General features: G+C 41.3%; 1 protein-coding gene across 1 annotated transcript in view; it reads right to left on the bottom strand.

The window, feature by feature from the left end:
- Positions 1-24570, bottom strand: part of fchsd2 (FCH and double SH3 domains 2) — a gene marked incomplete at its 3' end in the record, with an annotated part of 52710 nt that extends 28140 nt beyond the window's left edge. The window contains exons 1-3 of the mRNA XM_083886936.1: positions 24494-24570; positions 17937-18034; positions 8969-9014 (exon numbers count right to left, since the gene is read on the bottom strand). Coding sequence (XP_083743062.1) covers positions 8969-9014; positions 17937-18034; positions 24494-24514 — 165 coding nt within the window. The 5' untranslated portion in view covers positions 24515-24570. The remainder of the gene's footprint in view (positions 1-8968; positions 9015-17936; positions 18035-24493) is intronic.
- Positions 24571-27807: the final 3237 nt, after the last annotated feature.

Genomic DNA, 27807 nt, shown 5'->3' with positions numbered 1-27807 from the left:
AAAGCCATGCACAGTATCACAGGTGACGTCTGCAAACAGCTCTATAGCCAAATCATTTTGTACAGTTTTATTATACATGAGCCGCACGGTTGGTGTAGTGGTTAGCACTCTTGCCTTTGCAGCAAGAAGACCCGGGTTCGAACCCCGGTTAGAAGAAGGGCCTTTCTGCATGGTGTTTGCATGTTCTCCCCGTGAGTGTGTGTGTGGGTTTTCTCCGGGTTCGCCGGCTTCCTCCCACAATCCAATACACGCACTATGGGGATTAGTTAAATTGGTCACTCTGAATTGACCGTAGGTGTGAATGCGAGAGTGAATGGTTGTTTGTCTCTATGTTTGGCCCTGCGAAGGACTAGCTAAGAACTGTCCAGGATGTACCCCGCATATCGCCCTATGTCAGCTGAGATTGGCACAGCACCCCCCGCGACCCTCCACAAGAGGATAAAGTGGTAGATAATGGATGGATGGATAGATGGATGTATTATACATGTTCTATGTCAAGCACTTTGAATCTTAATTTTTGCACAATATCAGTATAAACTGGATCAGCTTTGTGTCAGCAGCAGTGAATCCCAAAACACTTTGTGTGTACGAGTGGAAACCCTAAGGGACAAAGAGAATATAACCTACATCTTATGAACTAGGTTACTGTGTCAGAGGCAACACCTTGCAGACACTGCCCTTATGTGCCTGTGAACACTCTGTGGATGAATGTGTCTGTGTTGGTGTGGACGGGAGAGAGTAAATCCTCATTATTAAAACAGTTGTTAACCGACAACAGCTGCAGCATCAGTGCCCAACAGAGCTTTGTGACACAGTGATATTCATCGCTCCTCTATAAAAGTCTGCATGAATAACTAATCTTGATTACGTCTATAAATTACTCCTTCTGTCTCCCAGCCACCGGTGTTCTGTTTCAGCTCTCCTCAGCTCCGTCACTTTCACTCTGCCAGTTTAGCATTCTCATGTTACGTCACTCTCGCTCGTCTTGCCCATCATGCCTTTAACAGATGGCGAACGAGGTCACCAGTCAAAACACCGACTGTTTTTTTACCTCATGATCCTTAGACATTAAATTTGGTTCCATTCAGTTGACACACAAGATTGTGTCTCAGGGGGGAGAGACAGCGGCTGCATGACCCATGGCACACCAGAAAAATACTCCAGGAGGAAATATTATTCAAAAAGTTCACCCCATTAGCCCTGCAGTGTCTCTGTGTGAGTGAGCTGGCAGCAAACTGAATACAGATTTGTGTAGTCTAGCAAATTAAGTGCATAGGGTCATTCTCTCTTCCTTTCTTAATTATTTTGTTATATTGCCCAATAGCAAAGCACCGACACCAACCACCTTATATAATAAAATGTATAAATACAACACTAATAACATCTATCTATAAAGCAAGTTGTGTTCTGTGTTGCTGACCGTTTGTCAGATTGCCCTAAGATTTTGGATATAAGTTGAGCATGGCCCGATGGTGTGCATCCTTCATCTTCACTACGTACTTTAAATTTTTATCACGCTACACCAGGCAGGGACGCCGTCAGAACACACTAGCGATATCCATCCGAAAACATGAAGTCTGTGAAAAGTTCCATTCTTGGCTCCACAGTGCAGCACAGAGTTCTACACAAACTTCCAGCCTCGGAGGATTTATCTGTCCAGTGAATACATGTTATATATGACGGCAATGTGCCTACTAAAGCCTGCAAATGATCGCTTTTCCAAATGCTAACTTCTGTTAGCTCCCAGAAGCCTCTGTGGCTGATGTCATTACTTTACTTACTTATTAAATACACCAACTGAAAAACCAGGTCAAATGTTAATTTTATCATCCCAGTAAATCTATTTACCATTCAACTAAAATAGAATGTTTGTTATATCCTTATTAACCCCTGTGGCAACATGGGAAAAAATGTGGCACTGAAAGCGCACTGTCCAAGACATGAGGAAACATGTTTGCTCAGCCGACTTCTCTCCGTCATTCTCTAGGGAAGGGCGTAGTGGGCGTGTGTGTGTGGTTTTGTGATAATGTCAGCGTGTGACTGGGTGACATTCAACATTAAAATTGCAACACAAGTGCCAGGGATGTGATAGCCTTCCTGTGGTGTCAACATGGATTATTTATGTGGGATTTTGGGGGGGGGTTTCTTTCATGTGGAGAATGTGTGGCAAATGAAAGAAATCAAATGTTTAAAAGGGACACTGCGTAGTATTTATGGGTTTATATAACCCAAAATCCACTTTTTTATACATATTATGTGCTCCTGCATTGTCTAGTCGCTGTATAATAGTTTTTGTTTCATTTTCGTAGCGTTTCAAAAAGTCATGTAAAATAACATGGTCGCGGGCCGCTGTTGCATTGCCACTGTTAGCAGCGAGACGCCATGTTTCTACTGGAGCCTGTATAGACAAACCCGAGAGAACAAATCAAGCGTCGCTTTACTTGTAGCGAAAGTCCCGCCTCCACTCTCTCCGCTTCGTCTGCTACGGCCGCGGTAGCTCGCCATCTCCCTCGCTGGCTTCTGACAGCTCTACCGTGGCCACGAAGAGCTGTCCCTCGTCCTCGCCCCCTCCCCCTCCCCCTCGTTGTCTGAATAAATACTAGAACCTCATCTGCTGACACGGAGAAAGACGACGAGGGCCACATTTGACCGGCTGAGGATACCTTTGCGCTCAGGGAAGGGAGGGGGTGAGCAGAGGAGCAGTTCGTTGTTGTAAATTTCAGCCTCTCCTCTAGATGTCACTATAAACTACTTACTTCACCTTTAAGGCTTTCTTCTTCAAAACTCTACTCTACATTTTTGGGTATTGCAAACCTGAAAAAAAAAGTACTGTAGTACTGTATCTTTACCAGTCATCAGACAAGACACAAGCCACCTCCTTATCCTGGCTTCGAAACCTTGTTTTAAAGCCAGCACACAACCTAAAGCCTCCGTGATGAGTGACAGGACCACGGTCTGAGCAAGAGCAATGACTGCTAAACTTGGCAGTGACTGAATGGTGTGAGAAGCACACTGGGTGACTGATTGTGACAGCTTCACCGAGGTGTCGTTGGCCAACTTGTGAGGATGTCTGGTGCTTTTTCATTTTCACTCCTGGCTCCTCCTTCTTCCAAACGTGCGGCAAACTGTGCACTAAAAGATGCGACGCTGCCCTCCACAATGTAAAGTTCTCAGTCAGTCACATTTTTCTTATTACCCAATGTTTTTCTTCACCTGTCTCTCTCTCTCTCTCTCTCTCAAGCCTTCATCGCCATTTCTCTGCTGTCATCACCTGATTACCACCTGAACAGCACGTTGCTATGGCAACCCCTTTGCCCCGAGAATGGTAGGGTGGATCAGCTCCTTGCCATACACAAACGTGTGGTGAAACAGACACACATTCACACACACACACACACACACACACACACACACACACACACACACACACACACACACACACACACACACACACACACACACACACACACACACATGCTTTCAGGTTGGTGGCAAACAGGGAACCCAGACAGGAGGATATCCTGAGGAGACCAGAGCCTGTACTATACAGCGTGTTTGAGTGTGTGTGTGTCTGTGTGACAAAGACAGGTTGATATTGCAATTATTTTCACCACTGATGAATAATGATGAATGAATGAATGAATGAATGATAAAATGGTCTTTTTCAGGTCACTGCTTCATTTTGGTATTATTATTATTATTGTTTTCACCGTCCCAAACAGCAGCAACTGAAGATTAAGTGAAGGCAAACTCACTGTATTCACAGTAAATAAATGCTCACACATATGTCAGATCAGGATGTTGTTGAATGTATTTAAACAGTGGTAAATAACTGATCCATTCATCCATCAATTTCGCTCTTTCCACCTATTCCTCACAGCAATCTCAGCTGCTACGGTAGCGGAACACAGTTACGTGGAAAGTTACCTCGATAAACAGACGAGATCGTTATTGTCATAATGTGAACAAGCACACAACGGAAATGGAAACTCTCTGGAAGTTAATGTCCCATTCACTTATGTTGTCTCAAGTTCTTTCCCCTCTCGCCTTGCCTTTGTGCATCTGCTTTTTCCAAACCTCTTACTTTCTCAGGCTCTTCCTAAATCAATATACTTGATTTTCTCTCCCTCTTCCTGTCTGCACTTCTTAGCCCTAAAGCTCTTTGCCTCACACATGCATTTGATAACTCTTTAGGACCTTTTCTGGAATAAAATTTGCAAATTGCATTTGTCACAAGTGGTAGTTCTAATGGAGACGATGGGTGAATTCCAATTCCTTGCTTAACCCTTAGTTTAGGCCCATATTATGGATTACTCACGTCATTGTTGCGTAACATTTATTTTACGATCTTTTGTCAATAGCCCGCCGGTGCGGACAAGCGATCACTTGCTATCGTTTACTTTTCAATAAGCCGTGGTGTGTGGTAACTGTCAGCTGAATATGTCCGTGGTTGTGGTATTTGTATGAGTATCATCTTGTAACTAACTGACAACCTAATAACTTGACTGACAAACGGATCGTAATAAATAATCGTGACGTAAGTTGACAGACTGGACGCAGCTTTCGCGTTATTCTGCCCCCCACAGTCTGAAGATGTATCTGCATTTAAGGGGTGTCCCATTCTAAGTGACAAAATAACCCTCAACACTTGGTTTTGAGGGCCAGTTAAGATTAAGGGTTGAGCTTGAGGGATAAGATAGGAATTGGAATTGGCCCGATAACTCGGTCTTAATGAGGTAATTTCTAAGGAACTCATCAAGTTTAGGGCTAAGATATGAGTTGTAGTTATTAAGGTTAGAGTTAGTCACTAACTGGTTATGGTTAATAGTAAGGCTAACGCTTGGCTGTCCAAATGAATGAAAGTCAATGCAGAAACCTTAATATAATAACTGCACAAACCTGCGTGTGTTATATAGGTTGCCTTTGACATTCACATCTGCAGAGTAAGCTGTTGTTAAATCACCAGGACAAAGTCTAAAATCAGCATATAGATCACATATTGGGTGCATTTAAGATGAATTACAGACATGTGCTATGCACATGTAGTTCTGTAATACATGGAATGTAAAGAGAGGTGATGATGGGTGACAGAAACGGTAAATATAGCGTTTATAATTTAGCTACAATTTAACTATAAAGGCCATGAGAAAGTGCTGATTTGAGACATGACACACACACACACAGCAGCAGCAGTCACAGCAGGCTGGCCTTTTTAGGGCAGTACAGTTAAATATGACCCCAGCCTCAAACTATTCCAGTAATGTTGGTTGTGGCAGAGGAACACACACACACACACACACACACACACACTTACGCACATGCAAAAACATGAAAGCTTTGACTGACAGCTGGTAATGAGTCCTTCACTGATGGGATGTCTGCTGTAATACAGTGAAGGGCCAAAGGTTAAATGACAGCGCTGTCACTTTCTTTATCACTCCGCTGTCTTCCCCCAACACCAGCCCTCTGCTCTTTTCCCGGGCTGTCTTTTATTGTTTTGTTAAATGCTCGTGTCGGTTTCTGCCCCCTGACCCCCCCGCTCCCCTCAGTGTCACCAGGAGGAGGGGCCAATGACTTTCACCGGAGTAACCGAATGTTTCCACTACCACAACGACAAGTGTCTAGCGGAGAGAAGGAGACGAGTGTCAAAGTCAGACGTGCCACGATAATAATCCCCTGTGACAACGAATGAAAGGGAAGAAAAAAATAAAGTTTACTGATTGGAATTTGAAACCAAATACATTCTCCCCATTCATCGTGCATCAATGAGAGTAATCACACATTAATACACAGACACATATTTGCACACATCTACAATTAGGAGGGAATCCATTTTCCGACTGGGGAGGGTGGGAGTGGGGGGGGGGTTGCTGCTGTTGCTAGGCAACCTCTATTTCTTAAGAGAATAAGACTGAGGGGGAATAGTGAGAGACAGAGAAAAGGCGCAACACTGGAGAGAGAAAGATAATGAGTGTCTGAAACCAGAGAGGTTGACCACAGGAAGCTCACAAACCACATTTAAATACACACAGTGTCACACACACACACACAGATTTGCACAGCTATACTCGTTAGGACACCTCATTGGTCATTCATTTGTACAGCCCAAAGGAAACCATATTCCTTATATTGAGCCCTAAAACTAACTTTAACCATTTTTAATTGTTTTTCTGTCTCGCCATCACCAAACCATTGTATTTATATTTTACCTATTGATTGACTGATTTCACATAACTATTACCTATCAAAAAGAACAGGTATTTCTTTACAACCTGTGATAAGACGCCATACGAATGTTGCACATCAAAATATGAAGTGCAGGAGAGGCGAGCATTTTTGGACCCCTGAGCCAGTGGCCAAGTTAAACCCCTTTAATGCTAACCTTACCAATTACTGCAATGCCTAAACCTAACCTCAACCCAACCACAATTCACATCGTAATCCTAACTTTAGGAACCAGAGGTTCACAATTGTGGTCTATGAGGTCCATGAGGGCCACTGGTCCCGTCACTGGTCCCCTTCCATCTCATCCTCACATGTTTGTATGGATATTAGGGTTACAAATAAGAGCTATTACGTGAACAGAGGCAGAGCAAATATGTTAGTATGCTGCATGGATGCTGCATTATAATGTTTTTCATTGAGCTACAGACGGACTTTGAGCCTGAGAGTGAGCCCTATTTGGTTTCCTCTTAAAAACCTCTTAACAAATGCATAGTGAGAGGGAAAATGGGAACTGTATTTTGGTTGTGTGAGATTTGTTCAGTGAAAGACTATTATTTAGTCATTTATATACAGCACTTTACTCATTACAGTATGATCAGTTTTCATGTTACAAGTCGAGGATCAATTTAACATTACTAAAGGTTTACTTGGAATATTATTATTCCATATTCATCCACAGTTAAAGGTTGCAGTAATATTCATTTCATTATTTGAAATGACAACATTACTATGTTTTTGTCAGTATTATCACGTTACAGTTTTGAGTCCATACCAATAATAAGATAATTCACATCAATTTCAGTAACCACATATCATGGTAAGTCAGTTTAAACTCACAAAGGGAGGAGACCAGGACAGTTGGTAGGTCGAGGGTGTTTACATGAAGAGGTTGTAACAGTTTGAAACAGAACTTGGCGATTTCTGGATAATTAGTCTTGTTGTATGTTTGAATGATAAGTTAAGTGTCTGGATGTCCTGGTCAGATATTATTAGATCTATATGTTTTTTCACCAAGACGTTCCAGTAACCCAAAATATTATTGCAAAGAAGTAGCCGGTAATCTGAGGACAAAAATATAAGGATGTTCCATCAGGGTGTCCCAAGAACTGAAACGGCAACATCAACACTCACGCACATACTGTCATGCTGACGCAACACACACGCAAGGTTGTCAACACCCACACTTAGTTTGTCACATACACAAGAGATGCCAAAGAGTCTGATCTGAACTGGATCTATGCTCCATGTCTGTTTCTTTGAGACATGTAATTTAAAATTAAATGTTGCCTCATTCAAGGCAATAATAGTAATACTTGACATCTGTCTTCATTATCCTTATTTCCTACCACAACAAATAAAGTTATCCAAGATGCCAATTATCATCTGTTCAAGAGCCAATGCTGAATTACTGCTTGTTCGTTTGAAGGTTTGAAGCAGTGCAGCAACGTCACTTATGCAAGGGTGCATGTTCACCTCAGCCACAGTGACAGCCATGTTCACCAACGGTTTGTTGAGAACATTACAACATTACAATGAGTCTCCATCAACTGAATATGAGATTTTGTTTACCTTCAGAAATGACAAAACAAAGGAAAATTAAAGGCGCTATACGTAAGAATGTGGCCAAAAACGGTTACTACACTCAAATTCAAAATACCGAGGTCTTTTAGGTTTCGTTTTCGCCACCATTGTAGCTCAAAAGGCAACCTGTGGTTGCTCGGAAGCTGAGACTCTACTGACTGCAATGATTGATAGACGGCGGTAGGTGGCACCATATGCGAAAACATGATGAAAAAACATAAACATGATTTGCTGTGCGCAATTTTTTTTTTTTAATGCAAATATTTTGGCTGTACTGTTGTTGTTGGTGAGTTCAGTTTGTTATATGAACATTATTCCTGAGTCTCTGTGACACAGTCACAGTCAGTTGCTTTAAATGTAATACATAATGCACCTTTAAGTAAGTAAAAACTGCTCCTCTTTAAAATCTAAGTGATTTGAAAAAGCGTGTGTACATTATAAGTATGCTTGTGCTTGATGCATGATAGTGGACCAATCAGGAGAGTCATAGCATTCAAACCTGTACATTTATTCCACTAAATGTCACTGTTCAAAACACACTGCTGGGATTTGAACCTCCAGATCTCTTGTTTACTAGACAGGCACTTAAGCCACCTGGTGTCAGAAAGCTAAAAAAGAACTCTGAGAAATAAGGGTTCCAAAACGGTCCTTCTACAATAGTTGAGGTTCTACCTGGAACCATTTGCTTCTGAAAAACCCTTATCCGAAGAAAGGGTTTTCCAAGGGTTCTTGGTAACACTAATGGTTCCAGTAAGAACCATTTTGATCCAGAGAACCCTTTAAAACCTCTTTCCTGAATAAAGGGTTTTAAAAGGGTTCTTGGTGGAACCCACCAAAAGGGTTCCAGGTGGAACCTTTATAGAAAAGTTCTACATGGAGCCAAAAAGGGTTCTCCTATGAGGACAAGCCGAAGAACCTTTTATGGTTCTACTTAGTACTTTTATTTCTAAAAGTGTCGTCAAACACATAATGTTTCATTGTTGCTACTTTTTTAAATCTAATGACAACAATGTTATGCAACATGGGTAATCTTCAGTAGATCAGTATTCAGCTGATTGGGCCTTTTCCCATTGCCCCTCCTTTATCCACAGTTTCACCGGTAAACAGCAATTAGTTCTCTAAATATTAATCTGAGTAAATATATAAGTCAAGCTAGACTTACCTGTGCATAGTCCCTTTCCAGTTGCCCCTTCTTTAGACTGTAGCTCCTGCAAAGAGACAAAGAACAGTTTATGTGTTTTGAGGAAGTGAAGTGAAGAGACAAACGGACACATCTACTGTATATGATGTAAAATAATGTCTTCTTGCTGTCTCTTTATTTGGCTGACAGTTACTTCAAAAACATTATATTGTGCCAGAGCGACCGACAAAATGCACACAAAGCCCTGCGTTCGGCCCCTCTTGCCCTCTCACTATAACCTGACAACCTGAGCAGAGAGAATGGGAGCTCTTATCACAGTCCAGGAATGTGCAGAATCAAAAACATCACATTAGATATTACTATGACTACAAGGAAAGATAATGTACCGTCTGTGCATGTGTGTGTGTGTGCAGACAAAAAGCACAAACATTTCCCTGCATATTTTAATATAAATTCAAGTTAAAGGCCCCAATCTAATTTCCAGCACACTGGATGTTTGGATTAGGATTCAGCAAGGTCATACCACAAAAACTTTGACGTACCATTTATCCCACTAATTCTCTAATTCACAACTAAAACACAAGCTGTTTTAAGCTTTTGAAACTCTAAACCTAAATTGAGAAAATGTAGGTAAGGTAACAATGTATTTTGTTGTCTGCTAACTGGAGGAGGGGACCGAGCCATTTTCCCATTGTTGGGGTTTGAATGGAAATCTTTCCAAGGACTACTGTGTCTGGGAGGTGCTTTAACATGTAAATAGGAACAAAGGCCCTGTTCATACCTGATTTTATATTAAATTGGACATATTATACCCTATTTCTCCAAGTTAAACTAGTTCCCTGGTGTCCTAATGAACATGTGTGTGACATGCTTTGGTCAAAATACCATAAGGACGAAGCACCACAGCAGTCCCTTAAGTAAAACTAAACTTAAGGGACAGGAAATTACATCAGCCACAGAGGCTACTGGGAGCTAACAGCAGTTAGCATTTGGAAAAGTGATCATTTGCAGGCTCTAGCAGGCACATTGCTGTCATATATAACATGTATCCACTGGACAGATAAATCCTCTGAGGCTGGAAGTTTGTGTAGAACTCTGTGCTGCACTGAGGAGCCAAGAATAGAACTTTTCACGGACTTCTGGTTTTCGGATACCGTTGCCCTCGCCAGCACTCTTGCATGTTTTACGAACAAAGCGGAGCTCCACAAAACAACAATTCCAGGAATTTAGCGTCTTGTGACGTCCCAAGCAGCACGGAAAATCAACATTATGAGTTTTATCTCCTGTACTTAGACTGAGGAGGACCACAAAAACATGAGTGAGGCATGTTTTTTCACACTTTGCAGACTTATAGGGCCTCCAGAGTCCCAAATATAAGGATTTAAATGATTAAAAAGTTGATTTTGCATAATATGTCCCCTTTAAACATAAATTACACATTGTGCATTATACCCGCTCTGATCTGGGCTATTGTGAGGAAGTATTGTAATGTTAATGTTAAAATCATCTGTTATTATACATGTAGCCCTGAGATATTTGCTATGTGTATACAGTAATAAACTGCACATAATTTGTGGCTGCATTAAATTTTTTATTGGAACTTAAATCACCCAACTGAGCTATTAAAATAAACACCGTATAACAGACTTAGCAACATAGCAGCTACAATCCAGCAACAGCAGGAAACAATAGAAACAAAAAAGAAGACAACACTCGGTGTAAGTGTAGACAGCTTAATTACTGACGTTTCTCTCTATGCTAATTACAGCCCGAACGAATAGAGCACAGCTTCTTGTCAAATGTTTCCCAAGACATCATTCTGTGTAAAGGCTGTTATGAAGTGTTTTTGTCATTATTATGCAGATAAAGACAAACTGTTCTCACAGACATGTGTTTGATGTCTAAGGTTCAACTCTTTGAGCGTATCACTCGAAATACAATATACACCCTTCTCACAGTCGTGACTACCCCTGGATATAAGAGCCTCCATTACCTCCAACAGGCCTCACTGGCACAGTAGGCAGTGCATCAGTCACATAACCTGAAGGGCCTGAGTTCAAGCTGAACTTCATTTCGCATTTGTCCAGAAGTTAGCTTTGTGATAATACGTTCAGTGACACTTACAGTGTACAGTTCTGACTCGATTCTACTCGCTTTTTTTGCTTTTCGATTCGGGGTAGCCTCCTTTTTTTTTTTTCAAGCGAGCTGAGATTCCAAGCGAGCTGAGCCGATACTAAAATGTGACGCCAACAGACTGCCGGCCGCTGGTTGGGCAGAGTGTCGTCACTGGAAGAGTCATGAACGCAACGTACGACACAACGCTGTAGAAGTGTAGATCAATTAAAAAGACTTAAAAATCCTGAAAACGTGTCAATCCCCAACATTTAGCAAGGAAATGTCAAAAATCTCATGATTTAACAGAAGAGGCTGGTGCATTTAGCAACAGCACTGACAAAAGCCAAATCACAACCCCTTCAGCTGTATTTCAGTGACCCAGTCTGCGCTCCGATCACTGATCTAATCTTTTTAATCAACTGATTATAATGATTCAGTACAAAAATGAACTGCTTTGCTCGTCACTGGTTTGTGTGTTTGTGTTTGTGTTGTGTATAAAATGGCGCTACTACGACCTTGATCAAACAATCCTTCGAGTGGATGTCATGGCAAAGTCAGCACAAAAAATGAAGTGGGGTAAAGGAGAACGATAGATTATGAGGCTGGAGGTTTACATAACTTGATGTTGGTGGACACCAATTGTCACTTGTTTCCCCTTCTATGTAATACTGTATTATTATAATATTGTAGAATGTGCAATTTTCCCATTAAAAGTGCCCCATGGTTCACTTGTTCAACAGTTCCCTGTATTATGACAACCTATACAATATTAAACTTCATCCAACGATATTGAAGTGACAAAGATATTCTACCTACAGTTTTAAATTGCCACATTTTAAGTATATAATACATAGTCATTTACAACCTTCAATTAACCTTAACAGACTACTATTTACCTAGAGCCAGACACGAGTCGTCGGTAAAGCCGCTCGACAGAGTTAACATTAAATCTGAATTTCATTCATGAGAGGGCTCAAAGTGTCTTTCACAGTGATGAAATGACTGCTATTTTTGGAACCACTCTTAACATGGAAAGTAGTTTGAAGAGTGGTGAATGACTTCCAAATACTCTCATTTTATGAGGATATGTATGAGCCTAAAAAATAGGCACTGCTGGGATTTATATGGAGGGAGCTCGTGTTTGCTAGACAGACACTTAAATCAACTAAGCCACAAAGCCAGGTGTACAATACACGTGTTCACTGAGGATGATGTGACCACAAGCGTCTTCAGGAGAAATGAGGTCTTCACCTTTATGAAACTTCTGAATCTCTCTTTGCCATAGGACACCAATATGTCTAGGGTCTCTGACACATCCCCAAAATAAGCATTTCCTGGGTCTGTATCTCAGTACTGTGCTTATCTTGTGCGTGAGTAAGGGCCTCGAGAACATTCAAGTCAACACCAGTCCAGTACGCACACAGACACACACACACACATACAGTATAAGCACATTGGCAAGCACACAGATCCTCTCTGGGATTGTTGGACATGTCTAGGCTTTTCATGCTGCCCCGGTTACTCTGCGGTGGAGACTTCATACATAAACATGCACACATCCAATTGCCAGCTAGACAATTTCACACCCACTGTGCATGTTTGTTCCGCACTGTGTGTTTCTTACAACGGCATGGCATGGAATGAAAAGGGGGCGGAGCTTTTATGTCGTCGTTGTTGTTGTTGCCGTTCAGCTTCAGGTGTCGTAATCGCAGCTGAACGGTCATAACATTTGTGTGACGCTCACTGCGGGAGGTGATACGTATGATGCGAGGCAATCCAGGAAATCATGCGACAGAGGGACCTCTGGTCCTGGGTTTCCTGAACGTATCATTTGTTCTGCTCACGGTCAATTTATCCTAAAAATCTCCACATTTGTGTCTCCCTTGCCTTATTCTATTCCATTTCTCTTAAATGTTATGCACTCAGCTTTTTAAGCTTTCCCTCTCTATCACTCTCTGATTCCACTCCAGTAACCTGCCCTCCTGACACAGTGTGTGTGTGTGTTTGTAGGTTTAGCCATGTGTGGTGCATGAGTCAAAAAGCAGTGTCAGCATCAGCTGTGCATGAAAGAGACAGGGAGACAGAAATTGCCCCGGCTTGCAGATGAGTATGCGTCTGACAGGAAACACTTAAAAACTTGAGACTGGACGTTAAGTGTATGCTACATGTGTGTTTGTCTGCGTTTATGTGTGTGTGTAATGTGCATAAGTGTGTCGTTGCAGACAAAGGGGGCAACAGGCTGAAAAGCAGAGCGAGGAGGACGGATCAAACATGAGAAAACAGCCACGATCAATGGTTCACAGGACACAGACTGAGATCAGCGACAACAGAATAAGCAACATGATTCACAGACAGTGACAGGGACAGAGGAGGGTGGTCGTGTTTTCTCACAGCGTGATCGCCACAAGGCATTAAAGAACAGCTTCTTTGCCGCTTTGAGTGTTTTGGACACAGCAATTGACTAGCTATGAGAAATCAAATGAATAAAACTATGAAGGAATGAATGAAGGAACTAGAGGTAGATTAACGGACCTGACCAAGTAATCGGGCCATTTTTTTGCCATATATTAAGTATTATTTGTATCACAGGTGTAAGTTTACACATTTTTGTTCTGAAAAACTAATTTCAGCATCTGCCAGGGGAAATGTATAGTCGACCTTTATAATACAATACAAACTGCCTGAAATAAACTCATATTCTTTAACAGCATAGAATGTTATTTGTTGATACGATATATATATATAACTGATAAAATGCATTCAGATTTTCAAACATTCATTTCAGATAAAGGCTAAAATATACCGTGGGGAAATGTGTTTTCTTCAGTAGAGTTGGTCCACACTAAATTAGACAAGTGGAATCCCTGTGATGTCATCATGACAAGTGTTTGTGCTCTGCCACAATATGGATTTTGCAATGCTGCCATGACCTAGCTGCTCATCTAGGACTCTGACTGGAGTTTGGACTCAAGCAGTGATGACTCAGACGTGAACACTGACCGCACGCAGACTCCGAATTAGCCGCCACTTTCACATATTTAATGTTAATTAAAAATGAATGCAATTAGCACAGCTGTGTTCTGTTCTTTCTGTTGTGGCCTTCTTCTGTGATGCGGCTGCACTGCACATAGCAGCCTAACAGTACAGAGAGGGAAAAAACTGTTACAGACTGCTAATAAGACTTAGGTAAATAAATGAATAAAACCTTCAGAGGCAGATGAAGGTCATTTGTCTACTGACTCAGTCATGTCCCCTTGTATTGTCCCCACACCTACGATCTGTCACTAATTTAGAGTGTCCAACCTAATCCCCAAATCTGCATGTTTTTAGACAGTGGGAAGAAAAACAGAGAACCAGAAGAAAACTGACTCACAGCGCAAGTTTTCAGATGAACACACAAACACAGCAGGGCAGCAGGGTAAAACACAGAGCCACGCTGATTTATTATGCAATTCAGTTACATTTTCTGATCCATATCTACAGATACTGCCAATGGATCTAACGCAAGACTTCCAACTACACCATATATATATATATATATATATTTACATAACTGTATTTGATGAAAAATGCAATGCAATAAGCCTGAGGTAATGGTATTTTACTTCAGAAATATTAATGCAAGAGCATTTCCACTTCCCGGGAGTTCACACAGGCTGTGTATTAGGTTTTGAGCAAATCCAGGCTGCAGTGTTAACATATGCAGTCAGTCTAGACTGATACAGGCAGAATGATTTTGTTTGCCACAAAGAAGTAGGCAAATGTATTTCTCACCGTCTTTCAGCAGCTGCTGCCGCCTCCTTTATTTATTATTTCACTCCCTGACAAAGCAATTAATCCTTGGTCTTTTCCCTGAAATCACATTGCATACACCACGCAATAATCATCAACTGTGTGACACAGTGTCTCCCTGCTCACTGCACCAACATAATGCAACAGATTTTTTGATTCCCCACCCCCCCCCCACTATGAAAATGAGTCATCAGAATTTGTTAGAAAACATTAAAGGTTAGTGGATCATGCTGAGAAAAACCCTGCAGGCAGAATCTTCCAACCCTGAGCATGACAAACTCAATTTGGAGAGCTTTACAGTGTGGTGTGTAGCTCCATCCGACACTGACTGAAGAACTAACACATTGTGGGTTACATATGTTTTACTGGCTCTCTGCCTGTCCCACAAGTGAAACCAGGGCCTTGTTCACGTTCCAAAACCCAGCAGCAACAATGCGATCTGTTCTCAGACAGCTGGAACTGCCCTCGTGTGTGTGTGTGTGTGTGTGTGTGTGTGTGTGTGTGTGTGTGTGTGTGTGTGTGTGTGTGTGTGTGTGTGAGAGAGAGAGTAGAGACAGAAAGAGAGAGAAGTGTCCATTGGAGATGAAGCAGAGAGAGCATGAGCAGAGAATATCAGAGAGTTTACTGTCACACATAATCAATGTTTAGTCAACAGAGCAATTGAAGAGCATAAAGAGAGAGAGAGAATAGATCATAGATTTTGCAAAAAGTCAGCACAAAAGAGAATGGGATAGATGGAGATGGTAGAAAAGATGACAGAGATACAGTTTAAAATTTGGAAAGAAAGGACAAAGGAGCAAAATAGTAGTAGAGGAGGACATCAGCAGGGAAGTCCTTTTTTACAACCCTTTATCCATCTCAAAAACTGAATAATGATAATTAAATTATTCTACTCCATCTCTTTCTCATTATCTCCCTCTCTCTTTGTCTCTGCTGTTTCCATGACGAGAGCGCATTGTGCGGAACATCACAATATACTAAACTGTCAATGATTTTACATTGTGCTCTTTTGTGTACGTCATGGATTCACGTGTCATTCTTTTAGTCACTTGGACGGTGTTTCACGTTCTTAATCATGGCACGGATGCATGACAGAGACTGAACATGACACAGAACATTGGAATTTCAAAACAGGCGACAGGGACACAAACTCAGCCGGGACAAAACCAGGAGCTTGTACCTTAAAGAAAGGCTACAGACCAGATTCCTTAATGGAGACATATTATGCTAAAACAACTTTTAAATGATTTTAATACTTATATTTGGGACTCTGGAGGCCCTATGAGTAGGCAAAGTGTGAAAAAGATGACTCACTCATGTTTTCGTGGTCCTCCTCAGTCTAAGTACAAGAGATAAAACGTGATGTTGACTTCTGCACTCTTTGCTACGTCACAATGACACATTCCTGGAATTGTTGTCTCGTGGAGCTCCGCTTTTTCCTTAAAACACTTGCAGGGGAGGGCAATAGTATCCTGAAGAGTGGAAGTCTACGAAGTGTTCTATTCTTGGCTGCACAGTGCAGCACATAGTTCTACACAAACGTCCAGCCTCAGAGGATTTACGTGTGTCCAGTGGATACATTTTACATATGACGGCAATGTGCCTACTAGAGTTGACAAATGATGGCTTTTCCAAATGCTAACTGCTGTTAGCTGCCAGAGCCTCAGTGACGCTGACGTAGTTTCCTGTGTCTCATTTGCATTTAAAGAGACAGGCGCTCAAAACTGAGTGTTCTGAACAGGGCTGTTTTGTCAGGGTGATTGAACTGCTGTGGTGCTTCATCCTTATTATAGTATTTTGACCAAAGCATGTCACAGACATGTTCATTAGGACACCAGGGAACTAGTTTAACTTATAGAAATAGGGTATAATATGTCTACTTTAACAGTGTCATACACTATTAACCTCTTCTACCAGTCAATGTCAGAACCATCATCAAAAATCACAAAAAAAATTTATATGGAGAGATCAGAACTGCAATAATCGATTATTTATCGACCGCTAAATTAATCATCAACTATTTGCTTTTTCATCCTTGGTTCTTCAGCTTAAAAATGTGAAGATTTTGCAGATTTCTATGCTCCGTATAATAACAAAGACAATCATTAAAACTGAATAATAAGATTCATCTATTATGAAAATAATCATTAGGTGCAGCCTTAGACGAGAGCCACAAAAGAACAGCTGAGTGCCCAAAACAAAACGTGTTGCAAGGTTAAGGCTATTGCCACAACAAAGCATACAGAAAATACTCATGAAGATGTTAGATGATAAGATTTGGCCTCATTTGCATATTCAAGAAAGGGACAAGCAAGTTGTATCATTATCTAGATATCAAATCGCGTCTCGGGATGTGATTTTGGCCATAGACCTGTGAGCTGTTACAATACTTAGTACTGGCATTGGTCCAATAATGGCCAAAATCACTGGATAATAAAGAAAGAAAGAAAAATCTGCAAAACCCTATGATGTGAAATTCTCCTGTTAATACAGGCAACATGCTTTCATGAGAGATGTCTGCCACCACAGTCGTGTGGCGAGGACGTAAGTGGTGGCTGCAAAACTAAAGGCGAACGCTGCATTATGTTTTTAGAAATGGCTGGTTACGGCTGGGTGGTAAATGCATTAGCAGTAGCACAAATGTTTTATTAACAACCATGTTTAAAAGAGAGTCAGTCAGGAACACTCTCATCATAATTAAAGCATTTATTGCAACAAATGGAAACAGTTAGATGGCTGATGGCTCCACTCTTTAGATTTAGAAGCTTCGTGGATTGGCCAAGCAGTATAATAATCCAAACAGGGAGCGCCAGACAGGAAACCAATGTACTTGACTGAGCCCAAGCCAGAACCTGACTAACATTTATATTTTTCAGCCTGTTAAACTCTAGTTTATAAGTATAGGTGCAGGCCGGAGTGGTGGCGGCAAAACTTTCCCAGTGACAGTGGTGTTTACGGCAAGACTGATAAGGGTATTAGTAAAAATCCAACGCTGTGGATATCAGTATTCATATCAGACACAATAAGCAGTATTGAACCATTTCTACCGTGTACCAGTGAGTGATAAAGGACCCGTTTGTACCTCATGTCTTCCAGCAGGTCACATTCAGTCTGGTGTTTTAAGTGCAGTCTCGTCATCTGCTCTGTGTGCGTGTTTTTCAGCTCCTGTGTCACTTTGACCTGGAGGAAACATAAAAAAAAACACATTGACACATATTCATGCATCGAAAACCAAACACTGCAAGAAACCATCTGCACTTTTTCAAGTATTATTTAAATATCACATTCCTTATCCTCTGAGGGAGACCGACATTGTGAGAGAGAGAGACGTAAAACCTTGGATGATATGAATCTCGATGTAGATTTTGGTTCAAATTAAACCTAACATTTTCCTTTCCTGGTCATAAAATAATGGGAGTCTGTCTGCTCTCTACCTGCCTGCGGGTCACATAAAAACAAATTAATAAAGACCTTTTTTCCTCCATAGCCATACCAACCAAGCCCACTTATGGTGCTTTCACACCTACAGCAATTGGTGCGCACCAAATGCTGTGGTTCGGTTCGTTTGCGTAGGTGTGAATGTAATCTCGGTCCTTTGGTGCGCACCAAATCAACCAGCCTGAAGGGGTGGTCTCGGACCGCAGTATTCGCCCTACTTTGGTACGGTTCCTCTGGTGTGAAAGCAACCAAACCAAATGGGACGAAACGGTCTAGTTTAATGCATTATGGGTATGAGATACAGGATAACCCCGATTTTCCACGGGTTCCGCTGCGGTGACAGGCCCGGTGAAAATCGGGGGTTAGTCTGGTTCCGGTGCCGATGGTCTTCACGGTCTATTTTGGTCTGTTTAGAACTATGTGAAAGCAAACCGTACCCACGTCTGTTTGCTACATTGTAACATTTTTCTGAATGGTGCAGACCAAAGCAATCAAACAATAGGTGTGAAAGCACCCTTAGATTAAATGTTTCATGAAGTCAAAAAAACAATGATACACCAATGTAACAAATGCAGCATGTTTATCCACCAAGCCTGCAACTAACAATTAACATTCCTTAATAGGTAAGACTCTCGGTAGATTGTAAAAAAAAAAAAATTATTCACCCAACTAATTATTTAAAACCCAAAGATATTACATTTTAAATTACACAAAAAACAGAGGCATGGAAAGCCTTGAAACAAACAATTTTACTTCCATTCCCCTCTTAACTTCTCTGAGTTCTAATGAGTAAAGCTGGTCAGATAAATGCCATTTCAGAAAAAAACGTAATTCCTTTCACAATCACGTGATTTAATCGATTTATCTCTCACAGAAGGAGCTCCTGTGTTACATGCAAACAATTTAACTTCAACATTTCTTCCAAACTGACTGTGCTCTGCTTCAGTAACACACACACGCACACACACACAATTCCATCAGTAATTCCTCAACATCCCTCAGGGTTTTGTGAAACATTTAAAGAGGTCAGGGAAGACATTTTTGCAATTAAATGGTGAGCGAGTACATACAGTATGTGAGGCAAATTTTAACACTCAAACCAGCAGGATGTAGACTGCACTCATTCACACTGTGTCGAAACAAAGAGCTCACCATCAATAAACACGCACAAACACAAACAACTCCTGCAAGCAAACACACACACACACACACACACACACACACACACACACACACACACACACACACACACACACACACACACACACACACACACACACACACACACACACACACACACACACACACACACACACACACACACACACACACACACACACACACACACACACACACACACACACACACACACACACACACACACACACACACACACACACACACACACACACACACACACACACACACACACACACACACAGGGTCACAGTTGAGGTCATTGTTTATTGTTGGGTGAATTCCATCAGCTTTTCTGCAAAGAAACAGTGGGTAAATTCATGACTGTTCTGCTCTGTTCAAAGAAAACAATTAGCAACACAACATGTGCGCGCACGCACACACACACACACACACACACACACACACACAGCGCAGCGCTGCTTCCTTTCATGTGCCATGTCTCTGAAGATAAGGAGGGAGTGGCTCATTACATTAGCTGGGCAAAATAACTTTACATGATTTCACCTTCCATCAGTCACAGGAAAACACAGCAAGAGAGAGGTGGAGAAGGAGGTGGTGAGAAGGAGACGGGGAGACAAAGTGAGAATGAGCGAGGAGCTTGTGAGTGAGAGAAGAGGCAAGAATATTAAGTGTGATCAAATTCAGATGGGGGGGGAGAAAAGAGAATTAAGGACAGTCGGTGACAAGAAGATTAATAAAGTGAGAGGAATGTGACGGGAATAAGTTGATTGGAAAGAGAAATGTAGCATATTAGAATTATGCTACCCTGTGTAGTGATATCTAATCTGCTGGTATGTTTATAACGCAGAAAACAAGAAACCCCTGCGTCTGTCATGTATTATAATCCTTTATTTTAATGAGGAACACGAATTACACGAGAACAAGGAATCTGCTACAAACAAGTTCTCGTGCTGCCTCGCATCAGATAAATAATATTGAATTACAGTACGAATATGATCAGTTGGTTTATCTTACATATAATGTCAATGCACAATAATAACAATACAGCAGACCTCAATTAAGCTGAGGCAATGCTGTATCCACATAGAGGTAACACCATAAAGCTCATCATAAAGAGTTACGAAGCTTTTTTATTGCTCAGCTTTGATGCTGCTGTACACTGTACAAGTGTTGTGTTTTCTCGTAGGTTATGAAGGAGAAAGAAGATTTTACGTTAGGGCTCACAGGAAACTGGCAACGCATTGTAAATACAGCAATTTAATCTCTAAAATAAAATAAACATCTACTCTAAAATGATAGAGTCATTTCTGTATCTGTGTCACTTGTGTTATATCCTCCCAAGGAAGAAATGACTGCGGGATAAATTAATGCAAGGTTACATTCAATATGATGCAAATACAAGATTAAAATGGGTATGTACGGGGTGTGGAGTGGTATCTAAGATTGTGTAATCCTCCTCTCCACCATCACCTCCCAACTGTCCAGCTCCTGGACAACCACACAGAGCTGGCCGTCCTCACAAGGTTATTAAGTCGGTTCTGCTCCCCTGGTTTGACTCCAACCCCCCCCCCAGTCTGGTTGCATGGGCCTTCTGAAGCCTGCTGCATACATTAAAGGAATGGAGTCTCTGTCCCTTCTTGTAAAAAGATGATATCTGCTGAATTTCTTTGTTCAAGAAATATGGTAAAATTCTGCAAATTGAAGTAAATTGAAGAAGAGTTCGGAACTCAACAACTGTTGATTCAATGTCAATAAAAGACAGTGACAGATGCCCTGTCACAACAAGGCAATATCCAAAAGATGACGTCTTGTCATCATGGAGTTATACTGCCAAATAGCCATGCATTGCCCAGTAGGGATGAACAATTTTGATTTTGCGATATGAGAGGGAATGTTTGGGGAGAATCTGGGGAAAATCACAGTTTTAATGATAACTGTGATATTTGTGCAGATCTGTGAGGAAACAGAAGGTTTTTTCTTCAGTCTGTAGAATATGATGTGTATAGGTCAGGACGATCTAATCTAAAATGGTAATTTGCCGTATTGCGATTTCGTCATTTTACCGAGACTCGTTTGCTGAAAGTGTCATTTTCATTGGAGTTCGGTGAATGCCGCTCCAGCTTGTTGTAAAGTCACTGGTCGCAGGTACACAGGTCAGTGACGCACAGGTACGCAGTTTGAATTCAATGATTGATCGTGCTTATTACAGTGCAGCAGGTAAAGACACAGACTGCACTGATGCTATCAGGATGTAAGGATGATATCAATATATAAAATTACCTTTTTATTCCAGAAACAAATTAAAGACCTTGACTTTTAAGAATAGTAAAATCTAATAATAAGACTGCAGAGTGCACTTAATAGAAGACTCACTCTTCCTTTTCCCCCATTGGCGTCAGAGACATATGGTGGCTACTCGGGCTGCCTTTTCGATTTTTCTGACAGATATTGTGATTCCGCTTTGAACTTTGATTAATATTCACTGTGCTACCCTGACAATGTGACAGCATTACCACCATACTACTGTTCATAAAAGGAACTCACTTAACTCAAGTATTATCCATCCATCCGTTATCTACCGCTCTGTCCTCCACCGGAGGGGGTGCTGTGCGTATCTCAGCTGACATTGGGCGATAGGCGGAGTACACCCTGGACAGTTTGCCAGTCCATCACAGGGCCACATATAGAGACAAACAACCATTCATTCCCACTCTCGCGCCTATGGTCAATTTAGAGTGACCAATTCATGTTTTTGGACTGTGGGGGGAAGCCGGAGAACCCGGAGAAAACCAACGCACACACGGGGAGAACATGCAAACTCCTTGCAAGAAAGGCCCTTGTTCTGAAGTTGTTCCAAATGGGGCTCGAACCCAGGAACCCGGGTCTTCTTGCTGCAAAGGCAAGAGTGCTAACCACTACACTAACCGCGGGCCGCTCAAGTATTATAGGAACTTTAAAATCTAAATTACATTCTTTAATTGCACAAAACATAACACAATTAAAAGTATCAACTGCAGATTTTGCCATTTGCTAATTGCATTGATTCGACTGGAGATTTCGATTTAAGAACAATTAAGTTTCCGCTATAATAGTGGCCTTTGCATCCCAGAGAGAATGTAAACAGTAAACACTTTCACAATTACCTCCACTCTCTCTGCTTCCTCCTCCATCTTCCTCATTGCATGCATGAAATTACGCATCTGATTTTTTTTTGTGGGCGGAGCTAAGCTTCATAACACAAAACGGACATTCCACAGTTAGGCTACTGTAGAAACATGGCAGCAAAATATGGCAGCTCCTGTAAAACAAGCCCATTGTTTACATATAAAATGCTTATCCTACAGCTATGAAAACCAAATTATGATAGCAATTTAAGCAATTATGTTTGTCTCCATCCGGCCCTGCAATGGACTGGTGAACCGCCTATCACCTTATGTCAGCTGAGATTGGCACAGCACCCCGGTAGAAAATGGATGGATGATACAATCATATTTAGAAGTTGTATATCCAACATCTGCCAATAAACCCTTCTAAATGTTACACATGGACTGGACCTTTAGGGAGCTGTAACAGTCATGTATTGATAGACTCTGGGTGTTTTGCTGTGGGCTGTGCACTCAGTGTGTCAGCCACTTTGGCACGGGGTAAAACATCAGAGTCAAACTAAAAGGGAAAAGACACGGACAGCTGACAAACAAGACACCACAACGCTAATTTGACTCAGAAACAGCGGTGCATGACAATCACGGTAGCATCAACACGTGTGTTTTCGAGATGTGATATGACATGTTCAAGGACAGTCTGGTGTGAAGAGAACAGAAAAAAAAACTGACCATGAATGGCACTGGGGGAATATGTGGTAATTAAGAGAAAACTGTGCAGAGGTTCACAGCAGGGTAATTGGCTCTCATGCATCTATTTCAGGACAACACACACTCACTCATAGCAACCAATGGAGCAGCATCTGAACACACACAGCCTCTCTCTCTCTGTGTGTGTGTGTGCATGCTCCCATCCATATGTGTCACCTCTGTAGAACCTTTTCTCGCAAAACACACTGAACTTGTCAGGACCGGCAGTCCTCATAGAGACCAAAACATGGTCCTAATGAGGCATTACCTCCTAATTGTGGTAACGGTAATGGTTAAGGTAAGGGGTAACGCTTTGTATGGACTGTCCAAATGAATGGATGTCAATGTATATGTGTAGGAATTGTCAAGCAAACCTATCTTTGTGAGGAAATATTGGCTGGTCCACACAACTTTACTGGGATTTTTGAGGATTAAGACCTGGTTTTAGGGTTAGGGTTAATATTAAGGTTAAGGTTAGACTTTTAGTTGTGATGGTTAAGGTTGGGGTAAGGAGCTAGGGAATGCATTAGGTCTATGAGTGTGCACACAAAGAATGCAAAAACCAGCATGTGTGTGTGTTAGTGTGTGTGTGTCAGCTCATCCTCTGATGTGACCATGCTTGGACTAAAAGACTGAAGGTCTTTCCTTCAGACAGCAGCAAGCATCACAGAGCTGGAGAAACCTCAAGCTTTTGTTACCCTGTCAGCACATCTGAAGCACAATAACACGCATGCTGCACCACAATCAAAACACTGGGTTATGTTACTCAATATTCGCTGTACTGCCCTACGTTCACGTGAACGTGCAAATTCGTTTCACTCGTTTAAAGTCATTTACTGGGTGGTTTAATTCAACAGACAACCACAGCATCATATTTTTGTCAGTCGTGTTAGCGTCTTCGAGCTAACCTCGTTGACGCTGCTGTAGACAGCTGCATATTATTCATGTCACCGGGTTACTAACTAACCCCAGCTAGCTAATCGCTGCTAATGTTGGCTAGCAAGTGTCTTTACTCCGCTGTAGTGTTTCTGAATCCCGGAGCATCAAACGCTTCGCGTGTGTTTGGTTAAGAAAACACAGTACATCCCCACGTTAAGGTAACGGCACTGTATTCTATGCTGTCATTGTGTGCACACACTCAGCCCCATGCAGCGGCTTTCAACATAACGGGCTCCCACAAATCACTCACCTTCCTCGGCGGCGGCTGCATTTTGAAGGCTTGACATGAATGGTATTTTCCCTTAGCGAGATGTGTGTTGTAATTCCACGAGCAGGAGAGAAAATCAGTGTGAGACTTTATAGTTTTTTTCTTCTTTTTCTTTTTGTTTCCTCAAACAAACACAAATAATCCCCCCTCAAAAAAAAAAATTGTTCCTCCCCTCCTCCCGACGACAGGGAGGGAAGAAGACGGGAGTTAGATTTGTACTCCGGCGGCCATGATTGATGATAAATGGCTGGTTTATGGAGAGAGCAGAGGCTGGAGCTGAGAGCAGTGACTGAGCACACTTGTGTTGGTGTGTACTGTACTGTGTTGTGGAACAGACAGGCGGAGGAGAAGAAAAAAAACAGGCGGGGGGGACGAGGATGAGGAGGGGGTGTGTGTGTGGACGGAGGTCCCCTTGGCTGCGAAGCCCAACGACGCCACCATGAGGTATTTGGGTAGTACAGCACATGTGCTCGAATCAAGTGCAGCGTCTAGACATCGGCGACGTTCAGATTACCAGGCTTAAGTGACTCAACTCAGCTGTGTACACACAGGAATCTGAATGTCACTTCCAGTTTTCAAATCAATTTACAGCCTGATTTGTGGTGAATGAGAACGAGCATCACTGTTGTTTATTTTGCTAATGTTTACATTTCCTTATTCTGCTCCGAAATTGATTGTAAGAATGTGTTCTGTATGCGCTCTTAAAGTAGGTATTGCACATTGTATAAATAAAGTTTTTTAATTTGAAAAAAAAAAAATATTGAAGTATATAAATATAAATATTGGGTTTCTATACCAAAATGAAGTCAAACTGGGCTACTTTTCTCCTTCAAAGTAGCCCAAATTTAAGTCAAATTGGGCTTCTATCACAAAATGAAGTGAAATTATAATATTTGTGAAATGAACATGTACATGTCTCAATGTATATTAGTCCGAAATAAACCATTCATTCATTCATTCATTCAAATTGGGCTTCTTTCACCTAGGATTCCCTGCTCCACTGCTTCGGTCTGCCGGGGGAGACGGCAGGTTGCGTCCTGCAGACCTGCATAGCAACAAGACAAGGCAGTCGATTAACGAAAAATCGATCATGAAGCAGGACTAGAAAAATAAGACACGTAAAACAATAACAAAACGACAACATGAGCACACACAAGACACCTTGCCTTTTCTCAAGTTGAGATTTGGCTGCAAGCTAAATGGGAGCTTATTTATTACACTATATTATGGTATTATTGTGCAAAAAATAAAAAAATTTCAAAAAAAAAACACTATATGTATAATTTGTGGAAGTGAATTTCAGCCACTGGGTTTGGAAATGGATGCCGAGTGAACAATTACAGTATGGAGGGTGTACAAGATAGACAGACAGATAGATGGAAGCTGGAAGGACATTAGTATTTTACTTCATGCCTCCTACGTGCTTCAGCCAAGGTTAAGGTTAAGGACTGTGTAATGATTAATGCTGAGATTCTGGAGCAGGTAAGACATTAAGTACTCTCCCTCTCCCACCTATTCTGTCAGTACAACACTTTAAAATAACGTACACACAAATTCCAAACTTCATCAGATACATTTCTAACACATGACATTATGGCTGTCAGTCACTGTTGGATCGTGTTGTGTTTGCTCAGCAACCAACCAGAGTGCTTATGATCGACCAATCCGCTCATGATTTGGGTTTGGGTTATAGGGTCGGGACCTGTTTTTCTTGGGCCACGTAGAGGTAAGTAATGTTTGCAGTGAAGTACATGTACTAAATGCAGCATATATTGCGTTTCTGAAGACATTTGTAGAAGTAAGAACTAAATAGTTCATTGTTGAGCCGTTAAGGTTTGCTTTCATTGAAAGGTTGTAATGCAAATGACAATAAAACGGTTCAAAGAAAAACATTTACACAATGTCGATGCACAATGACGTAATTCTATTTGTGTGTTTTGCAAACTACAGGATGAGTATTTGAACAGTTTAAGGTGTAAAGGAGCCTTGTTTCCCACTTGACTACAGTTAAAATTTCAGCCTCAGGCTCTTCACAGTCGTAGTGCACAGGCCTTAGCTTGTCTGGCGTGGACACACCTACTGGTGTCCTCCACTCGTTTTAAAAAATTAAGGTATGCAAACATTAGTCTATACAAAAGAGTTGGGACACAGCACAGTACACGAGATGATCGACACAGCACAGTCTCAGAGTGGTGTTATCATTCATGTGAGTATCTTCAATCAAAGTTCTGTCTTTGTGGGCAAGGGCGCTTTAATTTATTTGTTTGTTTGTTTGTTTGTTTATGTTTGTTATGTATAGAGTGAGGCTTTAATGAAGTTGTTTTAGTGGTAAAGAGTAAGTAGCATACATGACATAAATACTATATTGCGAGTGTGGAGAATGTGTGGAATCTTTGGAATTGTGGTAAGTGCCTCACTCCCTGAGCTCTGTCAGCTTTTTAAATTCAACCTGCAGCTGTTTTGAAGGGAAAGGTAAGACAGAGACGGTGAAGGGAACATAGAGCGAGAGTGAGGCAATGATTTGGACTAAGAGAAAAACATTGTCAGAAAGGGGAGAGGGGAAAGTCTGACGACTGACTCGTCAGTAGATTGAGAAACAAGTAAGTCTGTGTGTGAAGATTTGATGGCATGGTTTGTGTGAAATTTCATGATTTGCTTTTACTTGTGTCTAAGAACGAAGTCGGGTTACAACAGAACTTGCAATCCGTTGAGTAGAACAAAAGGAAAAGGATCGCTTCGGGTCAAAACAGGATCTGGTTTGAGTTAAAAAAAAAAAAGTGATCCTCTGACTCACTCTCTCTGTAAAGAACATGAACATGCAAATGAGTGTAGTTTTTCTGTGAGAGCAAAGCTGCTGTTACAGTTGTAAAAAAAAAAAACAGAAAAAAAATTGTACAAGGGGGTGTCAAGAAAAGTTGCGTGTACATACTATATTGTGCATATTTGTAGAACAGACACAAAACACCTTGATACAACAAGGTTTATACATATACACTGATGTAAGTATTCAGCTAGAAAAAGAGGTTTTGGACAAGCTTTTATAATACATTTGATTTAATATGGCACACAGTGTTCAAGTATCATCTCTTTGAAATATACAATAAAGAAAAAATATTGGATGAGTTAAGAAGGATTGTGTAAATGTGACTATGAATTCACACTGACTATGATCTAAAGTTTCTAAACTGTGATACTTTCTCACCTCCTCATTGTCATTGCTAATGCTTCAAATTAGATTGGAACTAATGGAGTGGGATTAAAAATGCATGTATCTGCTTTATCAATAACTTTGTTTG

Source organism: Microchirus variegatus, assembly GCF_963457635.1.
Source record: "Microchirus variegatus genome assembly, chromosome: 3".
NCBI classification, from domain to species: Eukaryota; Metazoa; Chordata; class Actinopteri; order Pleuronectiformes; family Soleidae; genus Microchirus; species Microchirus variegatus.
This window is presented reverse-complemented; position numbering and strand designations above follow the sequence as displayed.